The 26,137-nt window shown below is 41.5% G+C and overlaps 2 protein-coding genes and 1 pseudogene across 28 annotated transcripts; 2 read left to right on the top strand and 1 right to left on the bottom strand.

Moving 5' to 3' along the window:
* The first annotated feature begins 645 nt into the window (after window positions 1-645).
* LOC136520124 (CHD3-type chromatin-remodeling factor PICKLE-like) lies at window positions 646-17,063 on the top strand. Its single transcript, XM_066513527.1, has 31 exons — window positions 646-1,166; window positions 2,424-2,558; window positions 2,645-2,793; window positions 2,868-3,041; window positions 3,575-3,792; window positions 3,919-4,014; window positions 4,096-4,232; window positions 4,322-4,537; window positions 4,639-4,746; window positions 5,313-5,363; window positions 6,144-6,243; window positions 6,386-6,528; window positions 6,611-6,714; window positions 7,386-7,524; window positions 7,608-7,777; window positions 7,855-7,921; window positions 8,018-8,143; window positions 9,162-9,262; window positions 9,963-10,041; window positions 10,770-10,964; window positions 12,356-12,497; window positions 12,597-12,699; window positions 13,104-13,178; window positions 13,652-13,713; window positions 13,786-13,862; window positions 14,051-14,181; window positions 14,977-15,106; window positions 15,195-15,335; window positions 15,458-15,578; window positions 16,400-16,464; window positions 16,555-17,063. Exons 1-31 carry the CDS (start codon window positions 1,008-1,010, stop codon window positions 16,837-16,839), a joined length of 3,999 nt encoding a protein of 1,332 aa, XP_066369624.1. The 5' UTR covers window positions 646-1,007; the 3' UTR covers window positions 16,840-17,063.
* A 136-nt stretch (window positions 17,064-17,199) lies between these two features.
* LOC136520127 (uncharacterized) lies at window positions 17,200-23,635 on the top strand (annotated as a pseudogene).
* On the bottom strand, window positions 17,860-23,768 carry LOC136520125 (uncharacterized). 27 transcript variants are annotated; one of them, XM_066513532.1, is made up of 7 exons: window positions 23,630-23,768; window positions 23,382-23,472; window positions 19,908-19,921; window positions 19,670-19,804; window positions 19,499-19,601; window positions 19,182-19,232; window positions 17,860-18,994 (listed from the first exon to the last, which is right to left on the bottom strand). In XM_066513532.1, exons 1-5 carry the CDS (start codon window positions 23,643-23,645, stop codon window positions 19,552-19,554), a joined length of 306 nt encoding a protein of 101 aa, XP_066369629.1. In that variant the 5' UTR covers window positions 23,646-23,768; the 3' UTR covers window positions 17,860-18,994; window positions 19,182-19,232; window positions 19,499-19,551. The 27 variants fall into 27 exon arrangements, 12 of the variants coding, with proteins under 12 accessions (XP_066369629.1, XP_066369630.1, XP_066369637.1 ...); XM_066513533.1 differs by having other exon boundaries at window positions 17,860-18,997; window positions 19,184-19,232; XM_066513540.1 differs by having other exon boundaries at window positions 17,860-18,997; window positions 19,184-19,232; window positions 19,728-19,804.
* Between the last annotated feature and the right edge of the window lie 2,369 nt (window positions 23,769-26,137).

The following is a 26,137-nucleotide window of genomic DNA, read 5'->3' as shown; positions in this document are numbered from 1 at the left end:
CGGACACGTCCCTAGTGCTGGACGTCCGGACGCTGGTCGTCCCGCAACGATATTGCTGGTTGATGTAGTTCTTGTTATGGAACACTTTACCACAAAAATGGATGATTGTTGATCTACATAGTGGGTAAGGCGGTCGGTAGAACAACATCGCTTTAATGGAACCAAGTGGTGTCCATGTGGGTAATTATAATGGCGACGGGTACGTCGACGATCAAGTGGTACAAAGAAGGCGCCGGACCATAATAAGAAAAATATACATTTTTGAAATTATATATGATTTCTGCAGGTAGTAAATGATTTTCTTACGATGAGATGTAATGTAGGATCCAAATTTTGGAAAACATTTAATGTGCCCCGGCAACAAGATACTAATTTAGCAATATATTAAATACAGGCAAGGAATTCACATAAACGATGTCTATATCACATCTAGCATAGCATATACCACGCTTATAATCATATAGATATCTGGAAATATCATATTTCACAAGAAGCATTATTTTTTCAAACAACTCCACCGTCCATACATGCTTTTTGCACATTCAAGACTAGATCTAAATTATGAATTGTCTCAACAAGGCGTACACAAATTTGGACAAAGCAGAAGGTTCAGATCGTAAGACCGCTCTAGTCTCTGCTCTTCCTGGTCAGTGGCCGTTACCACTGCCACCTCTCCTCTCCTCTCTCGCGCAGAGGAGACAGACTCCCCCCTTCTCGCCGCCCTCGCGCCTCCTCCGCCCGCAGCTCACGCCGAGCGTCACCTCGTTGCTACCTTCCATTCTCGGCTTCTCGCCGCACTTCTCCCACACGGCACCTCGCGCCCTCGTGGCGGCATAAATAGCCCCTCTTCGCTCCTCGCCGCTCCCCAAACCCACCAAACCCTAGCCCACTTAGCGGCGGCGGCGCTAGAGGTGGAACGAGAGCTTGGCGTAGGTAGCGAGGGTTGCGCTGCTTGCTCGCTCACCGGGTTTCAATCCCGCACCGCGTCGAGCGACAGCTGCGCGACGATGAGCAGCCTTGTGGAGCGGCTGCGCGTGCGGTCGGAGAGGCGGCCGCGGTACGCGCTCGACGAGTCCGACGACGACCTCCCGCTGCGCGCTGTGGTCGGAAAGGGGAAGGATCGACAGAACGACGCGCCTGCCGAGCGGATCGAGCGCGAGGACGCGGTATGGCTGATCGGGGGCTCGCTTCTCTGTGCTTGCTGTTGAGAATTTTGCTGAGGCTGGGTGGTAGCTAATGTTTTTTGGGGAATTGGGCCTAATATTGCTAGGATTTGTGCTTTGCATTGAGGGTTATGTTGCTAGGTGTCTAAAACTATTGCAAAACGGGAGGAAACAGTTTTGCAATTCCGTGTGGAGCAGGGGAATTGAGGTGCCTGACTGGTGCTGGGATGTTTCTAGGAACATCTGGTTAGATGACATGGTTGCTTGATGCCTTTAGTTAGCTGAAACGTGAATCTGGGCTGTCTCCCTCTGTTTTTCTTGGGCTGAGTTCAGCTATGATATGCTACAAGTCTGGGTCTTAGTATAACGAGACTAGTTCAACGTCAACAAAAGTTTACTTATTGAAATTTGTGCATTCTGAAGAAGACCTAAGGGTCTGTGGTTTTGAGGTTCACGCATTTGGTTGGTACTATGCTACCTGAATTCGAACTCAAATGGAAGAATCAGATGTGACACCCATGTTTGTTAACTGTCTTGGTGTAGCCGTGCGCTCCCTTGTCTGGATCCAGGAGCTAAAGTTTAGTCGTGTCACATCGGTCGTTCGGATGCTAACTAGGAGGACTAAACATGAGCTAATTATAAAACTAATTTCACAGGAGTAGACTAATTAGCGAGACGAATCTATTAAGCCTAATTAATCCATAATTAGCAAATGTTTACTGTAGCACCACATTATCAAATCATGGACTAATTAGACTTAATAGATTCGTCTCGCAAATTAGCCTCAATCTGTGTAATTAGCCTATGTTTAATACGCCTAATTGGTATCCAAAGATTTGATGTGACAGGCTAAACTTTTGCCTGAGGGAATCAAACACAAGCACTGTAGTAGTTCTATATGTATAATAGGTGGCCTTGGTGTTCCGCAAGCTCAAGCTTGAGCAAGGACTGCTGATGAAATTATCATAAGAGAGGACATGCAAATATGTGATTTTTTTTTGTTAGTAGTTCATTGTCGGCTCACATTAAATCCTGAACAGTGAGATAGCGATCTTATCCTTACTATTTTGAAGTCTGAGATATCTTGCTCAAAAACTGAACCTTGCCTTATCTATATAATGGAGCTCTAAAATGTTTATGATGCACTATCCTGACTTCCAATCTCCTCTAGTTCATGTGATTTTGTTTTTTTAGTCTTGTTCTTTTCTGTCTACATAATCCTGTAGTTTTAGTTGGTTCATCCTTATTTTGTATGTGCAGAAAGAAGAAGCTTGCCAACGATGTGGAAAAAGTGATTATCTAGTCTCTTGTTCAACATGTACATATGCATTTCACAGAAAATGCTTGGTTCCTTGCTTAAACATCACATCTGATAAATGGAGCTGCCCGGAATGTGTATGTCTTTGCCTCATCATACACCTCCCTTTCAGTTTATGCTTGATACTGTTGGTGTAACAATTCACCTTGTTTGTTATCTTCAGGTAAGTCCATTAACAGAGATGGAGAGGATTCTAGATATTGAAGTACTGGAAGCCCCTCGTGAAGATTCTAGTTCCACAGAGCCTCGATCAAAGAAGATGGAGCGATATCTTATCAAGTGGAAAGGATTATCATACATTCACTGCTCTTGGTAGTTACTTGCTCACTACATGATTATATTTCTTTGTACTCTACTATTAATTATTATCTCTCTTCAAAAATCAGGGTTTCAGAAAAAGAATATTCAGAAGCTGCGAATATCCACCCTCGTTTGAGGACTAGGTTGAATAACTTCAGAAGGCAAAAGGAAGCCATGAAAAAAGAAGCAGAAAGATCTGGTGAGGACATTGTCGCAATTAGACCGGAGTGGACAACTGTTGACAGGATCCTTGCTAGCAGGTATGCAGGGTAATTTAACAACAGACAAATTATATGCATGGTGCTTCACTACTTTTACCTTGTATAGTGGATTGATGGTACTGAACACTAATACTATTTTCTGTTAGATATGTAGTGACTCATATCACTATTATGATTTTTTTTTTAATCTGGTGCTCCAGCTTTTTCTTTGGTGAATTATTGAATTAGCATATGCATGTAGTTTTGTGTCAAGTAACTTGTCATGCATATCGCTATTGTCAATGCATACTCCATTTACAGGGCTCTTATTTCCTACTGGTTCTGTGAATCAGTCAGTCATATGAAACTCATGTGATGGGAATTTATTCCATGATCTAGAATGAAGTCTAGTGCCCAATTACTTATTATAAATCATGCCTTCCACTTCAGCTTCATATTTCTAATTTTCCATATCATGATGGTCTCACCCATCTAGATGCCTATTTACCTCTTCCTTACATATATCCATTAATTTCCATTTAGTAGAGGTCTGGCATATTGAGATTTTATTTTGTACATTATTTAATGGACAGAAAAAACTCGGTTGGCGAGCGGGAGTACTATGTTAAATGGAATGAACTTACATATGAGGAATGTACATGGGAAAATGAGTCTGATATTTCGGCGTTCCAACCTGAGATTGAACGCTTCAATGAGATCCAGTCCAGGCGTAAGAAATCTGGTGATAAGGGCAAGGCCACTCGGGAGCCACGGCAATTCAAGGAGCAGAGCCCTACGTTTCTTTCTGGTGGTATGTGTTATGAATAAACATTATCCTGCTATTAAATACAAACTATTCCTGGATATTTAATTTTCAGCTGACTGTAATTCTTGGATATATTCTTTCCATGAATGGTGCTTTTGATGGTTTTTGAAGGCACACTACATCCCTATCAGCTTGAAGGGTTAAACTTCTTGCGCTATTCGTGGTTTCATAACAAACGCGTAATCCTTGGTGATGAGATGGGTCTTGGTAAGAGATGCTTATATTGTAAGGACAAAGCTTTTGGTTGAAATGTTGTTTCAGGATTTGAGAAAACGATGACAATTGCAGGGAAGACAATACAGAGTATTGCTTTTCTGGCTTCACTGTTTGAAGACAAGTTTGGTCCACATCTGGTTGTTGCCCCCCTCTCAACCCTGCGGAATTGGGAGCGTGAATTTGCAACTTGGGCACCTCAAATGAATGTTGTATGTGGATCAAACTAATTTGAGACCCATATTCTGTGTAATTTGGACAGACTTATATCCCCTTAATACTTTTCCCTTATTGTGGATAGGTAATGTATTTTGGAGCTGCTGCTTCTCGCGACATTATTAGGAAGCACGAGTTCTACTACCCCAAAGAGAAACTGAAGAAGCTGAAGAAAAAGAAATCATCTCCATCTAATGAAGAAAAGAAGCAGTCAAGGATAAGATTTGATGTCTTATTGACGTCTTATGAGATGATTAACATGGACTCTAATGTTCTAAAAAACATAGAATGGGAATGCTTGGTACTGTTTTTGTTTCAGCATCATTTCTCTGTCCAGCTGTGTCTATACATAGCATGTTTTAAGGTTTAATTAACTTGTTTCCAATCCGTATGTTGTGTCAGGTTGTGGATGAGGGGCATCGGTTGAAAAACAAAGATTCCAAGTTGTTTGGTCAACTTAAAGATTATAACACCAAACATCGTGTTCTATTAACAGGGACCCCAGTCCAGGTTACTTCTTCATATACATTGTCATGCCTGAGCTATATGGAAAAATTATACATTTCACTTTACCAATATTTGCTTAGAAATCCAACAGTGTCTTGTACCTTCTAGCTCTCCTTGTTGGCAATTTTTTGCTTGTTAAGTTTTTGTTTTACTTGCTAATTCCAGAATCTGGGTATTCGAGTAATGTTTGTAACTATCTTCCTCATCAAACAGATCAGGACACAACAATCTAAATAGTATATTTGTTGAATCCACAATACGCTTATGTGAAATAAGAAATGACACTTTTACACAACTGTGTATTTTGAGATGCTATTTATGAATCATGTCTGCAAATTAAGCGCATCAGCTTTGCATGAGCATTGATCCTATACTAGGTGACATCATTTATTTGAGATCACATTAGTTAGTTATTCAATTCATTTGCTAATAATAATGTCATCATTATCTTCTTGAGTTTCTTTTCACTATTCTTATGTGTGCTGTTCCTTGTTGTACTAGTGTCTGTTGAGCCCGAACATTGTTTTTTGCAAGTGTTTTAACTTGACGTTCGTTTTCCTCTTTTTCAGAATAACCTTGATGAGCTTTTCATGCTTATGCACTTCCTTGAGGGTGAAAGTGTAAGATTTTGTGCTTTTTGGATGCTCAAAATTTTATTTCATTTAGTTCATGGCACTCTGTTGTTTGTTAGTGATGGTCTCCTTTCTGTGGCTTCTGTGGCCTTTTTCTTTCTTATAAATATGTTTCAATAGTCAATAGAGAATCCTTATTATTGAATTGCTTCAGTAGGGCCTAGGATAGGAATGACTGTTTGTGTAAACCACACCATGATTACTTGTTCTGATATACTTTCATACAAGGAGCTGTTGTCGTTATGGTAATTGCTTACTTGTTGTTTATCATTCGTCCTAGTGATTTATAATGCTGTTGTCACTATGTTATATGAGCCTACTATGTTCTTAACTGTCAGTTGGCTTAAAATTGAAGTCTCTGTTGGCATTGAATTTCAGAACTGTATTAACGGAGTATTCATTAAAACAATTTTTCTGCAAGTGCAAGCAAAATATGATTAAATAAGGTTTAAGATAGTGAAATACTGTATATATATCTGAACCGTCGTAATTTTCCTCTTCTATTAATTCTTACTGGCACAGAGGCACTATGTTAATTGGATCACTGAGTTTGTTGGACCCCAAACCCTTTCTGCTTGGTAAAAGAAAACATTTTGATGCATAGCATAGCCATGTATGTACAATGCATTGCAATACTTGGTTCAGTTGTTTAACATTCCAATCGCCTCAGCCCGTGTTACATTAAATGTTCTATTTGACAACCTAAACTCATTTTCTCCTGAAACTATTTATAGACTGATGTGACATGCTTATGTCTGTATTCTGCAGTTTGGGAGTATAACTGATCTCCAAGAAGAGTTCAAGGATATAAACCAAGACAAGCAAATTGAGAAGCTTCATGGAATGCTGAAGCCACATCTTCTTCGAAGTGAGTATCTACTTCACCTTTTCATATTTTGGCCAGGCACACGCTGCTGCTGATATTGAATTGAATAATTTGTTTAATTGGTCGCCATTGTTAAAAGAATCTAAAACTTATTGCAACCTTGTCATGCCTGTGGTACAAATAGGATTCAAGAAGGATGTTATGAAAGAACTTCCTCCAAAAAAGGAATTGATTTTACGAGTTGAATTGACAAGCAAACAGAAGGAGTACTATAAGGCAATTCTCACCAAGAATTATGAAGTGTTAGCTCGTCGTAATGGTGGACATGTAATAGCTTGTTTTGATTTTCATTTAATTGGTTATATATCTTCCTTTACCGCATTTACATTTTTCTATTGTTTTGTTACAGACTTCTCTAATAAACGTTGTAATGGAGTTGCGCAAACTCTGTTGCCATGGATTCATGATTGACGAACCTGATTTTGAACCTGCCGATCCAGAAGAAGGTTTAAGGTGTGCACAGGTTCTTGTTTATTAACTGTCTTCTATTTTGTTTCACTATGTTTATTTAGTTCATCTTTGCTGTGATTTTTATTTGTTTGGCCTATGTGGTTTCATGTTATTTTTTATTGTATGTTATTTTTTATTGTATACTTTTTTTTAGTAGTTGTATACTCTCATCCTTCTTAGTTCACTCATAGGTTTTGTTCTTGTTCTTTTACATAATGTTCTTGCTGGTGTATGATGATCACTTGGAACTGCCAGTGTCCGTAGGAGTACTTGGTATCACTAACCTTTTAAGCTTGCTTGACTGTAAAGACACCTCGCCATATTGGAGTTGTCCATTGTTTGTTTCTCTCTGATCTTCTCGTTGAACATGCTCTAAAAATGTGCCAATGAAAAACATAAGCGTTTTTGTTGCCAATTATTTTGGCTGAGATTGAGCTGTAATAGATATCTTGATGATAGTCATAGTACCCATTCTAATTTGAGTATAACTTATGTATCCACCATTAGAATGCTTCTTTGAGTAATTTTTAAAATTGTTCATATGCTGAACTGAATTAACTTATTTTCGATTTAGCTACCTTTCAAGCTTGAGTACATCTGCTGAGCAGTATTTTTACTCCACAATTATTTTTATTATTAGGTGTCACTGCTATCTTGATTCTTTGAATTTGCAGGAGGCTTCTAGATTCATCAGGTAAGATGCAGCTGCTGGACAAGATGATGGTGAAACTGAAAGAGCAGGGTCATAGAGTTCTAATTTATTCACAGTTCCAGCACATGTTGGACTTGCTGGAGGACTATTTAAGTTACAGGGTACTTATCTTCCCATTGTGACTATGTTAGCTTCACGGGTTAATGTATCTCATCCACTGTTCTATGAACTATACATGTTTCAGAAATGGAGCTATGAACGCATTGATGGCAAGATAAGTGGTGCTGAAAGGCAGATACGGATAGATCGCTTCAATGCTAAGAATTCGACTAGGTTTTGCTTTCTTCTTTCTACCAGAGCTGGTGGTCTGGGAATAAATTTGGCAACTGCAGATACTGTAATCATCTATGACAGGTGAAACAATCTCTTTGTTTAGACAAAAACAGTTAATATAATGGGTTTGCTTTAATTTCTCTCCTATGTATGTACAGTGATTGGAACCCACATGCGGATTTGCAAGCTATGGCAAGAGCTCATCGCTTAGGACAGACTAGCAAGGTATTTTACCTTACAATGTTTATTGTATCGAAAAGCAGATTTTCAATGAGTTTTGTGGTGATTTTTATGTATAATTTTCCTCTGTTTTTCTTTTAGGTGATGATATACCGGCTTGTTAGCCGAGGTACAATTGAGGAGCGAATGATGCAGCTTACAAAGAAAAAGATTTTATTGGAGCACTTAGTTCTTGGTCGACTCACAAAAGCTAATAATGTCAATCAGGTGTGGTGACTGCGTTTTAATGGTGAATTTTGTAAACCATCAATTTGGGCTGATCTTTTATGGCTTAAGCTATTTGTGAATTCATTTATGAGTTAAAGGTCGAGTAGTTACATGCTACCTTTTATTACTGGGATGGCATGGAATGAATGTAGCATCTGTTAGTATCATGTCCCTTTCTTTGTGTTACATTTTACAAGGCTTAAAACCTTACACATGTTGCCAGAGTTGGTGACTATTGAGTCTTATCTGTAAATTTAATTGTTTCTCTTGATGTCGATAGCAGTTTATGGTTGTATGAGATTCCTTGGGTTTGTTAGCATGAATGTGGTATATAGGTTTAGCTCTGCTGGTGTGTTATGCACTTATGATTCAGACCTGTTTTGGAGCTGTGATGTGATATGCAATGTTAGTTGTTAAGGTCCCATTTGTTTGTTTCATATTCATAATCTATGTGGGTGCATTAGTTCAGATCAGGCTGGGTGATCTGGTGGGCGTTGGTACATGCATGGCTGAATAAGGGTTTGATGACCAAGGGTAAGGCATCCCACACTCTACTCTTGGATGGCCAACTGGGTAGTGTTAGTTATCATGGAAACAAGGTTGACAACCTCTTTAAGGCTTGTCTTCAAGAACTAAACATAAAAAGAATGCCATGAAGATGGAACCCAGGATCTCAGGACCTATTTCTCGTAAATTTCCTGAATCTTTGCTGGAGCTGGTAACGGGCTGGTTGCTGGTCTAATCCCAGCATTACAGTTTTGTATATGTTTCTTCAGACTTTCAACACTTTTTAACTTCTAGAACATGTAATTGGCATGTACAAACAAAACAATGGAGAACAGTTCAAAGTGCATGTCCTTACTGGGATGTGGGATCACACACTTCTGGTATCTTTAGGACTTGTTGATTGATTTGGTGCAGGCTAGTAGTTAACCCAATTTTCTGTTCTGCCCCGCTGGTGAACTCTTCATCGGTTTTTCAGTACTAAATAATAAGTATGCATCTTTGCCCGTTTTAGGAGGAGCTGGATGATATTATACGCTATGGATCAAAGGAGCTTTTTGATGACGAGAATGACGAATCTCGCCAAATTCATTACGATGAAGCTGCAATTGAGAGGTAAACACTTTCTTAGGCCCTTTTTGAATCTCCTAAGACAAGAAAAATGAGAATGATGTAGAAAAATGAGTGAGATGAGATCCAAGCACGGATTCTAGGATCCAACTATCTAGCCAAACCTTGCTATTTGAAGATTCTCACTATGCAAAGGCCATAATCACTATGAGAATGAGATCCAAACACCCCTAATTTTTTTTCTTTATCTAGAATCTAGATTATACATCACCATGTATAATCACTATGAGAATGGGATCCAAACATGGCCTCAACTTCACCTTGGGAAGTTATTTCGGGGATTATGCCTTTCTGATGTGAAGTTGTTTTAAGTATTACCAAATCTATGTAACAATTTACAAAATATACTGGAATCTGGAGATAATTTTGATCATGGTTGCAAACCTGGAATTTTTCATGACCATGGCAATAAATGGCAGTCTATACTCAATATCACCCTATACGCAAGAACAACATGAGCAGCATAATCGATTTTGTTTGTTTAATTCCATTTTCTTATGGAATTCTTTCTTTTCTCCTATTATTACAGTAATTCATAGTATGGATTCTGTCTTCATGCAGAGTATATGCAACACTAATCCCTTGTTTTTATGCCCCCAATTTTAGCTTCTTTGTTATGACTTAAAACTGTAGTGCTCTATGTTAGAGGAGGCAACTTTTTAATATTTCTGCACTGGCCTCACAGGTTGTTAGACCGTGATCAAGTTGATGGTGATGAATCTGTGGAAGATGAAGAAGAAGATGAATTCTTAAAAGGATTCAAGGTATTGAGGTCTTATTTCAATTATTCATTACAAGCATAATGCTTGAGGAGCTTCTTCATTTTAATTATCCTCTTGATATTTACTGTGTTTTACATTGCTTGTTCTTTTTCTTGCTTATTATGTGCACATGCATTCAATAAAGTGCACGTAATCTCTTCTTTGCACAAGTATACTTGTGAGGCAGTGAGGTCTGACGGTCTATTGGGCCGGGTTCGGCAGTATGGCTAGGGTCAAGTAAGCCAGATGTTATGGATGTTGATCTGATCTGGATGGCCCTAACCCAAGCAGCCCGACATCAGCAAGCCGATAGGCGTCATCCAGACCACAAGGGCAGGGAGAGGAGGGACTGGGATAATAGATCTATATCTTCTTGCCTGATTAGATGGATACATCTCCTTATATAGACAGGCTTACTTGACCCTAGCAAGAGACTCTTATCTCTAATTAACCCTAACACTAATGGGCCATACTGCCGAACCTGGCCCAATAAACCTAGCCGACTACTCATGACACCTATTCTTCCATTTCAAATATGCTATGCTACTCATAGCGCAATGCTATTTGTGTTTCATTTATTGTTGAAAATGCTGCATAATACAACTGCATCATGACTCATTTTTTTCCACTTGCGTTCTAAGTATTTGGCATATTCTAGCAAACAAAAAGCGTGTTCCTTTATTTAATCCAAAAGCAACACGATTCTCACTTCATGTATTACTCCATGCTAGGTTGCAAACTTTGAATACATCGACGAGAAAAAGGCTCAGGCAGAAAGAGAGGAGGAGGCACGCAGAAAGGCTGCAGCTGAGGCTGAAAACTCTGCAAGATTAAACTATTGGGATGAACTATTGAAGGATAGATATGATGTACAGAAAGTTGAAGAACATACTGCTATGGGAAAAGGGAAAAGAAGCCGCAAACAGGTGTACTTTCTAACCATTACCAACCATTGTTAACCTTGTGCCCTTTTTCATATCCTTTTTCCTTATTTTGCGATCTGCATTTGCTTTGAGGTTGGCAATAGACGCAATTTCATATTTGTTGGCAACTTACAGTATTTCACTTGTAAAAAATCTTTTAAACGCCATGTAGATACTGTAGGCCTTGTTTGGTGCTCATGTATCCACCTTAATCCATGTGTGTTGGGGTGGATCGACGTGGAATTTAAACTAAATTCCACACCAAACCACTCCAACACACATGGGTTGAGGTGGATACATGTGCATCCAAACATGGCCGTAATTGTAATTAAATTTTAGGAAACCATGCTTATACACCTAACTAGCATAACTGATGCAACCAATCACTGTTGAGTGTTGACAATATGTATCAAAGCCAATAACTAATCTTGTCATGAAGATAAGCCAATAACTAGCATAACTGATGCAACCAATCGCTGCCTTCTCATTGCATCCTGCGCTCCTTAAGATGGCTAACTGCCTCTTGTGTGCCACCCTGGACTCCATTGGCTTGGTTGCCTGGCCCATCTCTATAACTCTAACATCTCTATGCAACCAAATGCGCTAGCATTCCAAACTTACCAGGTCCTTCAGCATCATTATGGTTCAGCGCAAGACCCTTTTTGAGCTTCCAATCTTTGTATAATTTGTACAAATGTCCCAATGGATACCAAACACGTCCTAGCTGCTTTTAATTATATCACATCATAATCCTCAGAGGTAGTTTTTTCTACAGCACAGAGATCAGAATCAACACGACAGTTCATTTGTCTAAGCACAGCTTGTGTATTTTATTCCGTTGAGAGGATCCTAGAGAAAGATACAGGATGTTTTGAGAGAAGACCCTATGTGGTTTAGAGGCAGAGTATTATACTGTGATGGTAGAACATAATAAATCCCCCCTAATATCTAATGCTCCAGTTTCTGGTATATATTGTGACTAAAGTTTGACAATTTTTTTTGTGAATTATTACTGTAAGACACTTCTGAATGGAGCTGTAATAGTTTTGCATGAAAGTAAGGAAGAATGTAGCTGTTGTTTGTATTTGTTTTGATGGCATAGTGCCATTAGTGCATTACCTCATAGCTAGTCATGACATCTACTACTCAGTGTGCTGTAATCTTCTGTTTGCGAAGGTAATTCTTTTAAAATTAGTTTTGCATGACAATAAAGCAAAATATAGCCATTCTATATTAGATCTTTCTTGCTGTAACTGTAGAGTTTAATATACTACTGTCTGTTTGGCAATGTATTGTTTTTTAAATTTGATCAATTTGAACTTTAGAGTGACCATATACATTTTCAGTAACAGAAAAGACTGATGAGCCTTGTTTCTTTTCTGCGTTTTGTGCAGATGGCTGCAGCTGATGAAGATGACATTGACTTAAGCTCCGAAGACGAGGATTACTCATTTGAGGATGACGTGTCAGATAACGACACAACTTTGCAAGGAAATGTTTTTGGGAAGAGGGGCCAATATTCTAAGAGAAAATCACGTAAGACAGTTATGTAAATACACTGCACTATGGAATATGGATTATTGCTACATTATGAATATTCTGTACTTATATACTTTGCCAACACATTGTCATTAGGTAATGTTGATTCTATTCCATTGATGGAGGGCGAAGGACGGACCTTGAGAGTTCTTGGATTCAACCATGCTCAGCGAGCAATGTTCCTACAGACACTCAATAGGTTAGTTATTGATATGCCTCTTGAACCTGTCTGTTCGTTGAGTGAATACCTTGAACGTATAGTTTATGTGCTGATGTTGACATGCTATTACATTGCATGATAAAGCAGGCGCACAGAAAATTTTGTTTCATTTGTATCTCTTGTCCATGGGTACATTTTTATCATGGATTTCTTTTTTATTTTTTGACAATTGTCGGTTAGTGTTTACAATTTTATTACTCGTTTCTATAGCTGTGTGCTCTGACCTGTATCTTTGTCACCAAATTGTAATTTCTGATCCAGTTTTAAGCATCAAATATTTGCGCTGAGGCCATTGGCTATTCTCTAGTTGTACTATCAGACCAACATGAACGTGTACTGTATTCTCTTTTGTGGTCATAAATTTACCCCATGCAACATTGCAGATTCGGTTTTCAGAATTATGACTGGAAAGAGTATCTGCCCCGTCTTAAAGGAAAAAGTGTCGAGGAAATTCAGAGGTATGTGAAATGTGCTCTCCATATTTTGTGACCCCAAATATTTTGAGTTGTAGACCAAATAGTGAGGAATCTGGGGCACAGTTTCGTAACTTAGGTGGACATTATGCACATCATTCTACATTTTATTGATTATCTCCTAGGTATACATACAATGAATTCGAATTTGTGCTTCGACGAAGAATTGATGAGATTGGTAACCGGATGTTCCTCACTTATGATAGTACACATATTTAGGCAAAGCCAACTGCTGGTAGTGAAAGTTTACACACCAATACGCTTGGTTGGGCCCATGCTTTGTTTATTATGTTGCAAATCTCTATAGCTATAGCACCCTTGTCAACAAGGAAAGATGTGACATCATCACATATGAAGCCAAATTAAGCAGGCAGTCACCAAAGTCAGACTATCTCTGAGGATTTATAGCAATAACCTTTGTGCAATTTATTGGCTTATTCTATAATATGTTCTTGCAGATATGCTGAACTTGTTATGGCACATCTTGTTGAAGAAATTAGCGATTCTGAATGTTTCTCAGGTAATTGAGCTTAGTAATGGCTACTATAGTTTCTACCCATCCAATTCTTATCCTCCATATGCATGAATGCAGATGGCGTTCCAAAGGAAATGATGCGTGTTGATGACGTGCTAGTCAGGATAGCAAACATATCCCTTATCGAGGAGAAGGTACATGTGGCTTTCAGTTGTTATTGGCATCTTAACATGACTTAGAACTTAAAAGGAACTTATGAGCACCCTGATGATGCTCAATACAAACATGATTGTGCTGTATACAATACCTTGATATAATTCTGCTATCAATGAGGCAACCTTTGTGTACTGTATTCTTTCTTACCTTTGTATTGTGGTTCCAGGTGTCTGCCACAGGACCAGGAAAAATTACAAACATCTTTCCTAATTATTTGCTCTATGAGTTCCAAGGCTTATCTGGTGGAAGAATATGGAAAGCGGAGCATGATCTACTGTTATTGAGAGGCATACTGAAGTATGTATCTGTTGGCATGTTTTCTTTGTTATACAATAAGCTTTACAAAATGACCCCTTCATGAAACTAGCAGTGGCTGGAACAGTTTCGTGGCAAGAGTAACCTTAAAAAGTCAATGTTTAGACTTTACTCCTATGTCAGCAGGCGTGGCCTTGCAATGACAGAGCTGAGGTGTTTGGGTCACTTGTCGGTTGATGGATTATTAGTTTTTTAGTATGGTAGCAGTGGCTTGCATCTTGGCTCGAGTGGACATAGTGAGCCCAGAAGTTAGGGTTACCCTAATGGGCATCTTCTCACATAGCTTGATAGCTTCCAGTCCAGGTGGTGCCTGTCCACTCAGTGCCCTAGTGATTTTCGAGACATCGAGTTGAGGAACACTGTTCAATTAAGGCAACAAATTCAGCTTATCTTGAATGTTGAATAAGCAAGCTGAAGTATCACATGCAAACCAGATGAGCTCCACATTTGATTTGATATCTAACTTAAATTATTTATTTTGATTCCATATGTTTAGAGACATTTACAATTGTAATCATGTTCCTAAATTATTTATTTTGATTCCATATGTTTAGAGACTTTTACAATTGTAATAATGTGAAACGGCTTAATGAAAGATGTAGGTTTTTAAGGGGTAAACTAGGAATACTTGACCTGAACAGCGAATGCCTTCAGTTGCTTTTATATACTTTGTGTGTTCTCCTTGTGGATAGTGCATTCTTTACCAACTATTGTTCCACACTGTAGCAACACTATGTTTAAGGTATTAACACAATGCATTTGTTTTGCCTTCATTAGGCATGGATATGCAAGGTGGCAGTATATATCAGATGACAGAGAGAATGGGCTTTTTGAAGCTGCACGACGAGAGCTGAATCTCCCTTCGGCTAATGAAATAATTGGTGCTCAGTCGAACAACGAGGCAAATGTTAGCATGTGCTCACTATGTCCTTTCCTCCAAATTTCTAAGTGACGTGGACCCATTGCATTTCTTATTTCCTCCATTCCTTTTCCAGGGGAATTTGGAAGGTGCACAGGAAGGCCAGGTGAACTCAACAAGCATGTCCCATTACAAGGAGATCCAGAGAAAGATAGTTGAGTTCTTGAGAAAGAGATACCACCTTCTGGAGAGAGCCTTGAATTTGGAATATGCTGTGGTACAGTACTAGGCTTTTTCCCTGAACAGACATGCACTCAAAGCTCACATGGGAGTGCACAGTAGCTGTTCATGTAGTATCTTGCAGCATTTGTTAAAGCGTACCTTTTTTTTTTCTTGCAGATAACGAAAAAAATTCCTGTTCCTGATGATATTACTGAACAAGGTGTTCCAGCAGGACATGTTCCACTTCTTCCAGATATCAGTGAACTGTTGCGGGAATTGCCCAATCTTGAGCCAATTTGTAAGTGATCTATTCCTTCTCTCCATGTATGCAGGAAGAGAGTCACATAGTGGCATAGAACATGCTCGGGCAGATGCTCACGATTTTAATCATGTGGCATGCATGACTCGTCTTACTCCCTCTGTCCTTAAATATCTGTCGTTTTCACTTCCCGAGAAACAACTTTGACTAAATATATATTAAAAAATATTAATATTTATGGTACATAATTAGTATCATTGGAAAGATCTTTGAATCTAGTTTTTTAATAAATTTATTTGGAGATACAAATGTTGTACGTATTTTCTACAAATTGAGGCCTTGTTTGGATCCATGGGGCTAAAGTTTAGCCCACCCCTTTTAGTCACCTTTTAGCCCTCATGGATCCAAACAGGAGGGCTAAAAGTGGGGGCTAAACTTTAGCCCACCCCTTTTCCATTAGCTCCTCCAAGGTGGGCTAAAGAGGGCTAAAAGTGGTCCCCTCATGACACAAGACGCATATTGCCCCCACCCACCCTTTTTTAGTCCTCTGCATGAGTATTAATTAGGGGCAAATGGGTCATGGTAGGGTACATGGCTAATCTTTAGCCCTTTGATCCAAACAGCCCCATGGGCTAAACTTTAGCCCCTTCATTCTAAGGGCTAATCTTTAGCGTTGGGCTAAAGTTTAGCCTCATGGATCCAGACAGGGCCTAAGTCAAACTTGTGGCACGCACACCAACGGCGACAGTTATTTAGGGACGGAGGGAGTATGTACTAAAGCATCTCTAAAGATGTGATGTTGACATATACTCTGAGGTTTGCTCATTGTTTGTTTTGATAACTGGGATCCTCATTTCCAGCTACCAATGAAGTGGCTCCCGAGGGCACAGCTGGTCAGTCACAAGTTCCCCATCTTTACAATAAGGTGCGTAAGCGCAATGGCACAAGTTTTCATGGGTCATGAGTGAACACATCATTTGTTTTCCTCGATATAACCAGACTGTATGCTCTGCAGATGTGTGGAGTGCTTGAAGAGAGTGGTGGTTCTGCGATAAGTTCGTTCTTTGGAGACAAGTCTGCATCTTCTAGTTTGGCCAATAGCCTTCGTCAGTTTGAAACTGTGTGTGAGAATGTTATTGAGGCCCTGCGACCCCAACAAAATGGTACTGCCAGTGCCATCAAAGAGGAAGTGGTAGATGCAGCCACCAAAGCAGCTGCCGTGCCTGCGCAAGATTCAAGCCATGAGGCTGCGAATGGGCAGTCTTCGACAGCCAAGGCGGGCATGGAAATCGATGGTTGATTTGTAGGTGCCAGAGTGGTAGGAAAGGGAATTCCCGCTAATCACTATGTATACTGTGGTCAGAATGTATGGTATTGTAACATTAAGGAAAGCACCTCCAGGCCTGACGGTGTTACTGCTAACGCGTTTGGTTTTCTTCTTGTCCTTGTAGTATGCATACACATTCGGAGCTTCACGTATGCTTCATGCAGCCATTTTGTGCGGTGATCACTGTTCCGTTCATACATCCTGTTGTGTTGTACCATGCCTGTCTTGATGCTTGTCGACAAGCATCCGAGAATTGTGACGTTAAAGAGTTGACCACAAGATGTTCGTTGGAAGGGACGAAAGAGCTCGTCAAATCAACATCGACCAATCATAAGCATAACAGGTCCGAGGTGTCACCTCTACCAAACGGCACCTGGATCGGCGGGGCCCACTGGGATCCCATGAATGATTGAACCTTTTTTGTCATTCCTCCCGTCGTGTTTGTCTCCTCCGTCGATCCACTACGCGACGCAGCTTGTAGCTGACAGCACCACAGAGAAGGTTGCCGGACATGGAAGAAGCGGCAGGCCGCGAGCGCCCGCCGTGGCGCTGCACGGTGGCCGTGCAGGCCGCGCTCTGCCTCGCGCTCTACGCGGCCTTCAGCCTCGGCGAGCCGCAGCTCATCCCGCGGGGCGGTGGCGCGGGTGGGGTGGACGCACTCGGGCGGGGCTCGCGCGGCGGCGGCGCCTTCCTCAGCGTCTCTGGCGGCGCGCGGGGACCCATCGAGCAGGCGAGGCTACTGAGTACTGAGGCAGGTGCGCGCGTTTGCACTCACTCATCCACCCCCACACTCCGGGATGTCTTCGCTCCATGCGCACCTTCCGGCGTCTGGTTCCGTTCGTGGAGTGGTGTTCTTCATGACTTCATTTGGCTTCCTCTCATCCCCTGTCTGCGACTTGGCATTGCCCCCTTTCCCATTTGCTTCGTGATGTGCGGGATTTTCTCAGAGCCCCTTTGGTCGACCTCACCTCGTCTTCACTTTGCGTTGGCATGATGTTTATGTGGTTGCAGCTCGCACACGCATGGCATTGAGCCCGTCACTGACGGAACTCAACTACTGAAACATGGTCTGTTCACCACGGTAGCCTTCATATACAGCGCATCACAGTAAATTGGACTAGTGCTGAGTAAATGTTCCACGGGACATGCTGAGTGCGTAACTAGGAAGAGTTCATCCGTCGTCGGTTGAACCCATGGAATTCATTCAGAAATATGACTTCCTCATCCTGATAACGATTTGCTCATGTAGTTGCGTGTCCCGTGCTTCTGACCAGCGATGCGTTCACACAGGTAATAGATGTCAGGTTTTATGGCCTACACATGCCTGAATGCCTGATCCAAGATTGGTATTACTATATAACGGGTCCTGGATCACGGCACATGCGTATGTGCTTTCCGATGAGGCGCATGTGCCTCCTGATCATGCTTTCACTGCAATCACCAATCAGCACTGAGCTATCCTGAACTGCATTCTTGTATTGTGATTGTGCCCCACCAATCTACTCCGTAATTCCGTATGTATTAGTTAATGCCACACAACTAAGTTCTGATTTTCCACTAGCCCGTTTTGACATATTTTGCCACTGATCGATGCAAAAGTTTTGCCTTTGGTGATCCTTAGAAATGTCTGGTTGTTTGTGACACTGTTGATCGACAAGCCTTATTTCTTCCATTGGATTAAAAAAAAAAACTAGCCAGACCCCCCGCGTGATACTATGCAAGCATGTGTAACAAAGATGCAGACACAGAAATCAAAACTTTCAGGATAGGAAATACTGAAAAGGAAATGACGACACACAATGAGAATGATGAAGACGGTTTGCATAGTTATATTTCGAGTTTCGTTGTAACACCAAAATTACAGGGCATCTGAAACTGAAGGATGCACAAATATGGTTCGATTCAGCATGTAAACAAACTATTAACCAAACGGCACTATGATTTCCACTTCATGATGAGTGCTGAGGCATTACTGAAGATGCATAGGAATCTAAAATATGTATTTGACAATGAGGACTAAGCATCTGTGAAGAGCCAAGATGCAAGTTGTTGGTGCCGTTTGGAGTAGCAGGGCCACGAAAACAGCAAAGTAACACTTCCCTGTGCTGAAGATGGGTAAACTGCTTTCCTGTTACAGGTAGGAATTTATCAATAAGAGTAGTCTAGGATTCACAGTAGTAAAGTGTGGTACACCTATGTGGCATGTATAAAAAATCTATTGACCATCAACGGGACAATTGATGGATGATTATAGCGCTATATGCATATAGGATTTTGAATCTATGGCTAAATGCAGGCAAGAACAATAACTCAACTGCATTTTCTTCTTTTGAAGTAAGGCTGGCCAATACAGTATTTCACTGCAGCTGCACGTAGACAGAGTCAAAAAGTTAACTGGAACATCATATATAAACTTACGGAGGATGGCGGTCAGGAAAATGCAATGACCTGCGAATAAATTAGGAAGGAGTGTGAAACATAATTTGGGGACCAACATCTAGAGAATCCCAATATGTGACCTTGCAAAGAATAACAAATCTGGGTAATAAAAATAGCAATTTTTTTTATGAGACGGGAAAACATTGGTGCTTAAATCTGACCACACACACAAAATCAAACTGGAACGATGTACCTTGTTGGCATGGAGAGTAATCGAGACTGCAACAGGACCATGGAAGAAGCTGTTCATTTTGCTATCATCCTGAGGCCAACATTATGTAAGCAGGTGAATATGCCTGTTGATAAATCGAAGCATGAGCCCAGAACTATAGCGAAAAAAATCCATTTGAACAACCATATTTACATGTCAGTATATACGAACGAAATGAGTCTGCAAAAATATAAATAAGATGACTTAGTACACGGTGGCAGGAATGTGGAGAGCAGAGGGGCAGAGACCGGGCTGCCGGCGAAGCTGTACCGCATGATCTCTTTCTTCCTTCATCGGAGAGGTGCATCATATTAACATCATGCAACTCAACAAAGGTAGCATATTTTAATGATTCAGTTTCAAACAAAAGGGAATCCATCATTCAGCTGACCTCGTCTGTCGTACCTGAAAAAAGCAATTGCAACCAGAGAAGGCAAATTACTCTAAATGAATTAAAAGAACTGCTGGTTTTAAGATTACTACGAAACTGGGTTGGTGGGGTCGGTCGAAGCTGGAGTCCAATCCTAAGCAGCGAGGCACAGTGGCGGATCTAGGTTTTTTGTACAGGGTATGGTGGACCAAAATTTTTATATCCAAACCGGTAGAAACCATTTAGCAACTCGGTAAAGTGCCATAAAAATTGCCCCACAATTTGGTATAGAAATATTTAATATCATGATAAGTCTTAGATTACATCATCTGCTACCTTTTTTTTTACCTATGCTTTGTAATGGGCTCTCAAATTCGATGTGGCCACATCTACTTTGGGCTACATCTATATCAAATTAGAAATAAGCTGTATTGCTATACGTTCTTTTGATCAGAGAAATCGAGGCTAATTTGCACAGTTCTACGACGTACATGTGGCAACATGGGTACATGTATGAAATCAGATCAGAGAAAGTTAGGGTCAGAAAACTTGTGAACTTGCAACGAAGAAGAGAAGGGAGATGGCTGCGGGGCGAAGGGGGCTAGGGGCGCCGCACTGGCGCCGCTGGAGCTGCCGCCGGCCGGGCTAGGCGCTGCTGGGGCGGGCTCACGCGAGTGCGGGAGCGCCTGGGCGAACGCGGACAGCCGGCGGTCGCCGGCACACGGGGCTGCGCGCAGGCAGGGGGGGGCGACGCAGGGTGGCCTGCGCTCGCCCAGGACTGGGTGGGACGGCACGCACGCTGGAGGTGCCGGCAGCGGCGCGAGAGGCTCGGTGGTGAACAGCGGCGGCGAGAGGGCGAGGCGACCCGGTGAGGAGCGGGAGTCCGCTGAGGACGCGTGGTGGGGGATTTTTTCTTTGTTTTCTCTTTGCTATTCTGTCGGAGGGAGGTGGGATGGATGAGGGTGACATCCGGTGGAGGCCCGCGTGTACAGGCGAGGAGCGGACGGACCGGATTGGAGAACTGTAGAGCTGGGTTTTGCATGCGGGTTGGTACTATTGATTTACAGGAACGGTCAGCAGAAACAAAGATCTTTATTATAGATAGATAGATGCACTAAGGAAGAATGTATTTTCTACAATCTTTTCTAGATTTGCGTTTTTAATAAAAAAAACTGTTATCTATGAAGATGGAGACCATAGTAAAGGCTTATGAAGTCAAGTTCGTGCTGGATGTTGCTCAACTGGGAGAGGATGATCCACTCTGGCAAAATGTAAGTATCTAAGTGCAAACAATGTTGGGGCTCATGTGTAATATTATTACTTGTCTATTGCCATTGTAACATTTCTCAGTTCTACCGTTTCTTTCTTTCTTTCCTTCCTAATTTCTAGGGTTCCATGTACTTCCAAGCTCTGAACATCCCCTGGTAAGCTAGTAGTTCCTAGTTCATAGTACATGTAAACTCACATAATAGTAAAGAAAATGTAGCTCAATAGTTTGCTGTACTGCCCAAGGTTCGCCCTCTTCTGTGTGTACATTAGAATTGCTTCTCCATAAGGTACTCCACTAAGTCAATCACATGGGCGGGCAGTCGGTAACTTTTTGAAGAAAGTGAAGATGCCCTACGATCAGGTTCTAGATATTATTGGTCTGGACACATGGCCTCTGCAGGTATTACATCTCGAGCACCTTTGAGTTTATTCTAGCAGGCAACCATCTGATAAACAGAAGTACATCACGTTATATACGCCGGCATTTATGGATTCTTATACATTGGTTTGTAACTGCTTTTACGAGGGCCGTAAACGATCGTGGATTATTTACTGCTGGCTGGTTTGGTGTGAGAGAAAAACACTATTCCTGGCTGGAAATTTACGATCGTTTACGAGCAAGCGAACAGGCTGGGATCAATCACTAGCGCTCACTGACAGCAGTTGGTAAGTGCTTACTTGCAGTTGCCCCTGTTTTTTTCATGCAAACTCTTTGTATTATTGTTGGAGATGCTAATATGTAGTCTATAGGCATGCATATACGAGTTTTGTTTTAATAAAAGACATGCATATATGCTTAAATCATCAAGGGACTGAGTTAGCATTGTAGAGTTTAGCATTGAAGAATGAAGGTACATTCACAAGCTTTAAACATCCATATGAAATAGTAAAACCACCCTTTTGAGCTGAATTTATGCCTTTATGCTCCTTATGGAGATTTATGCATGGGTTATTGTTTGTAACCAAAATGCTCACATTCTTTTTGTTTAAGACAGGAAAATAGTGGTTGGATATGATCCATTACTGGTTTGCAATGGGGAAGAAACACCAGAAACAACAAAGTTCTATGTGCCATTTCAACACATTTTTGCTAAATATGAAGTGGTAACTTCTGCTCTCTTCATTGATGCCCTTTTTTGCTTCAAATTAATGATTGCTATAACTTAGTACCCTCTATACGTACAGAATGCATACATAAGCATGGCTGGGTTTTGTGGTTATTTCCACCGAGACAGCTCGATATTATACATTGGACATCCCAGCCCTGGTGGTGACCATAAAAGTGTAGATGGTTTTTTCTTGCAGAGTTAGACCCCTCGAGATGGTGAGTTCATGACTCTACGCTGCACTTTCCCTTCTTTATCCCCAATGGCCCCGTTCGCGTGCCCTTAAACCTGGCTTAATCCGCTTCTTTTTTCATCCGGAACCGTGTTTTCCTCTCACAAATTCCTCCAGATTCATCCAGATTCCTCAAGAATTCCTCCAAGTGAACAATATGAAACAATTAAATTTCCATTGGGCAAAATGTGGCAGGAGTCAATGTTGATAAATGTAGAAGGCAGATTGGTTCAGAGATCTGTTGTTCAGCAGCATGGAACGGGAGCCATGTGAACCTCATGACTTTTAGTTTCTGTTCCATTATGTCATAGCACCGAACAAAGGCCACATAACATTGTATTGGATTCATTCAGTTCAAAAAAGCTGCATTAGATTTTTGTCACTTTGCCTGTTTCAACATGTTTGAGTTTGTAAGGAACTTTAGGTATCCTTTACCATTTTTATAAACAAACAAGAGTTCACTATCAAATGCAGAGTGCTGCCCAAGCAGGGCACGAGCAGTTAATACATTCTTTTTCTTGTATCTGCTGGTGCTGTGCCAGTTGATCTCTCAACAGAAGTCTCAACTACAGGGGGATTTGCTTCAGAAGTTTTAGATAACTAGTATATTGCCTGTAGCACCCTGATTGTAATCTATATCCAAACAACCTGATTGTACAGGCCTGCAGCTGGTTCCAGCGCTGGACCCTTTCCCAACCTTAACGCAATGAGAAAATTTAAAAAAAAATTGAAATTGAATATATCAATCAATAATCAAACATATGGAATCATCTAACCTGAGCAGTGACAAGTACATGAACCTTACAAAATATATGCTGTAAAAATATTCATCTCAGTCCATAGCTTCTTTTCACCAATTTTGTACAGATCTGAGGGGCTTGAATTTACCTAGCAGAGAAGCAGTGTATCATCATACAGACGGTCGAAAGCCTTTCCCCCGAGTAGGCAGTAGCAAACGAATTATTAGCATCTTCCATCACTGAGAAATCAATACCGAAATTAATGAAAAAAATAAAAAAATAAAACAAGATCACAAGTCAATCGGAAGGGACAAAAAAAGAGAAGCCTGGCTGGCTGCGCGCTGGATCAACTTCGGTGGTGGACGTATACGGACAGACCATAGGTGGGGGACGTACTGAGATGGACCGCCATCGCCAAAACCGCGTACGCCTCCTCCTGGGGCCATGGGCCGCCACCACCGTCCGTCGCAGATTTCGGTGGGGTAGGGGCGCCGCGTACGACGGCGCGGAGATGAGGGGAGGATCACTGGAGCTGGTGCGGGTGACGGCGAGGCTGCGGGTGCTGGCGCCGGTGGCGTGCGGCCAGGGCCGTGGCAGCCCACGTCGGCGAAGGATCCCACGCGCGAAGTGATACCGGCGGCATCAACAGAGGCGGCCCGACGTTTCTTTTTTTCGAGGAAGAGAAGAAAATGGGGGCACGGGGATGGGAATCGAACCCTCGCCGCCTGAGCGCCGCGCCGTGCGGGTGCGGGTGCTGCGTGAGAAGCCTAGCATCACACGTCAGATCGTGACCACCAGATTTAGTTTGGACACATGATTAGCCTTTGATTTTAACGAAGACGAATTTCAGTGTGTATTTTTTTGTGCGCAATAGTTGGAGCCTTTAAGTGGAGGATGTTTTTCTGTGAGACCTAGTATAATTTTGATTAGTCTATTGTAGTAGAGATAGAGATAGAGATGTTTGCAAGGCCGTAACTGTCGTTTTCATAATTTCTAAGGCCCAAACTATTCCATTTTCTTTTGTCTTTTACAAAAAACTAAAGTCAGAACTCACTGGGATACCGTTGGTGCTATAGCAGTTACTTTGGAGCATGACTGACAAAGAATATGTGAAATTATGAATTCACGGCTCCAAAGGTGGCTTCGGCTATCATGGTCTTCTTTTGTCTCTGGGGCTCTGGGCAACAGAGGACTGGCCATTTTTTTGGGAGGTTGGGGGGAGGGAGGGAGGGAGGAGCTGGGCTGTATCTTTGGCCCTAATTCTTTTGCTACCTTTTTTTTTGCATGAGAGATCCTGATATTAACACAGATTACGCTAGACTCACTTAGATTGACACCTAATCCACGTGAGTTTCAAAACTTACGAATTGCTTGGATTCAAGTGTTTTCCTCTCCTTTTTTTTTCCTTTTTGCAGCCCATGTGAAATGCTATTTATGCCATGACACACACTCTCTTATGCACGCACAACCTTCACATGACTGAATTCATTCAGGGCTATGCCAGTTCATTGGCTACTTGTTCAATGTGTGCAGGTCTACAAACTTGAATTCAGTCTGCTAAATCATCGTTGCCACAAGTATTTGAACTGCTAGCAAGCAATTCGACTTCTAGAAACAGAACATAAGTATCTAGCTATGAAACCAGGCACAAGTTCCACGCGAAATTTTATAGCACGACAAGGTCAAAAATAATTATCATTAATTAAATAAGATAATAGTCTGATACAAGGGGCATAGTCCATCTGATACTGTTGTGATAAAATAAGATAATAGTCTGATACAAGGGGCATAGTCCATCTGATACTGTTGTGATATCGAAATGCCCAGCACCCCATCAATAACATCAATCTAGTAATTCTATAAAAGAATAACATCAACTCAGCAAGCACGTGCGACAAAGTTGATCACAGTGGAGTTTCAACAAACCTAAAAGCTAATTTGAGTAACATAAGTAGCATCTTCAAAGCTCCCACTGCCCTAGAATTTACCAGTACTTACGCAAACAAGCGACACCATCCCAACAAGGTGAAATGTGCAGAACAATATCATCCCCACCTACTATATTGCCTGTTCAAAAATGATAGGAGGTTTTACATGGAGGAATTACATATTCAACAGATTCAAGCCAGGCGTTACACTAATATGTGACTACATATCTATCACCACTAGGAAAGCGAAATTGCCACAGGGCAGCAGCTTCTTTCAAGGCCGCACCAAGGCGAGCAAAGGATGGCTCCATATGTTGAAAAACCACGTCATTTCTTTGCCTCCAGATCTTCCAGGACAGCAGCAGCAAAAACACATGATACTGCTTGGCAGGAATAGATTCTGGTCTTCTCACATCCCATAGTAGTCCTACCGAGGCGTTGTCCACTGAAAACCCCATTTTTGTCCAGACATTTGCAGCAAAGGGACACCTAAATATCAAGTGATCCGCACTGTCTGATGCTTGCTTGCACAGCTCGCAGTTGTCATCTTCTACAATTGATTTCTTCTTCAGGTTTGCTCGGCACTGGATTCTTTCTTGGATCAAAAGCCAGGCAAAGAACTTTGGCTTGCTCTGTAAAACTTTGGCTTGCTCTTCTTCTTATATGACATAGCAGAGCTCCTGCTATTTTTTTTTTTAAAAAAACTGGACCCGAGGGGGGGCACAATTGGAGCAAGCTAGCAAGAGAAGGCTCTGGTTGATGCCATGTGTTTTGATAGCTTTGTATACAGGTCCAGCCCGAAGCACACCATCAGCAGCGGCAAATGGGCAGATATGGTTATCCGGCCTTGTTAGTAATATTGTGTGTGCCGGTTAGTTAGGATTGCATGGCATCGCCAGGTGCATGCGCGTGAGCCCCAGGCTGTGGTGGCCGCACGCGTAGGAGGTCGTGGCATGAGAATCGCTCAGCCACGCAC

Source organism: Miscanthus floridulus, chromosome 18 (assembly GCF_019320115.1).
Source record: "Miscanthus floridulus cultivar M001 chromosome 18, ASM1932011v1, whole genome shotgun sequence".
In the NCBI taxonomy this organism is placed as follows: Eukaryota; Viridiplantae; Streptophyta; class Magnoliopsida; order Poales; family Poaceae; genus Miscanthus; species Miscanthus floridulus.
This window is presented reverse-complemented; position numbering and strand designations above follow the sequence as displayed.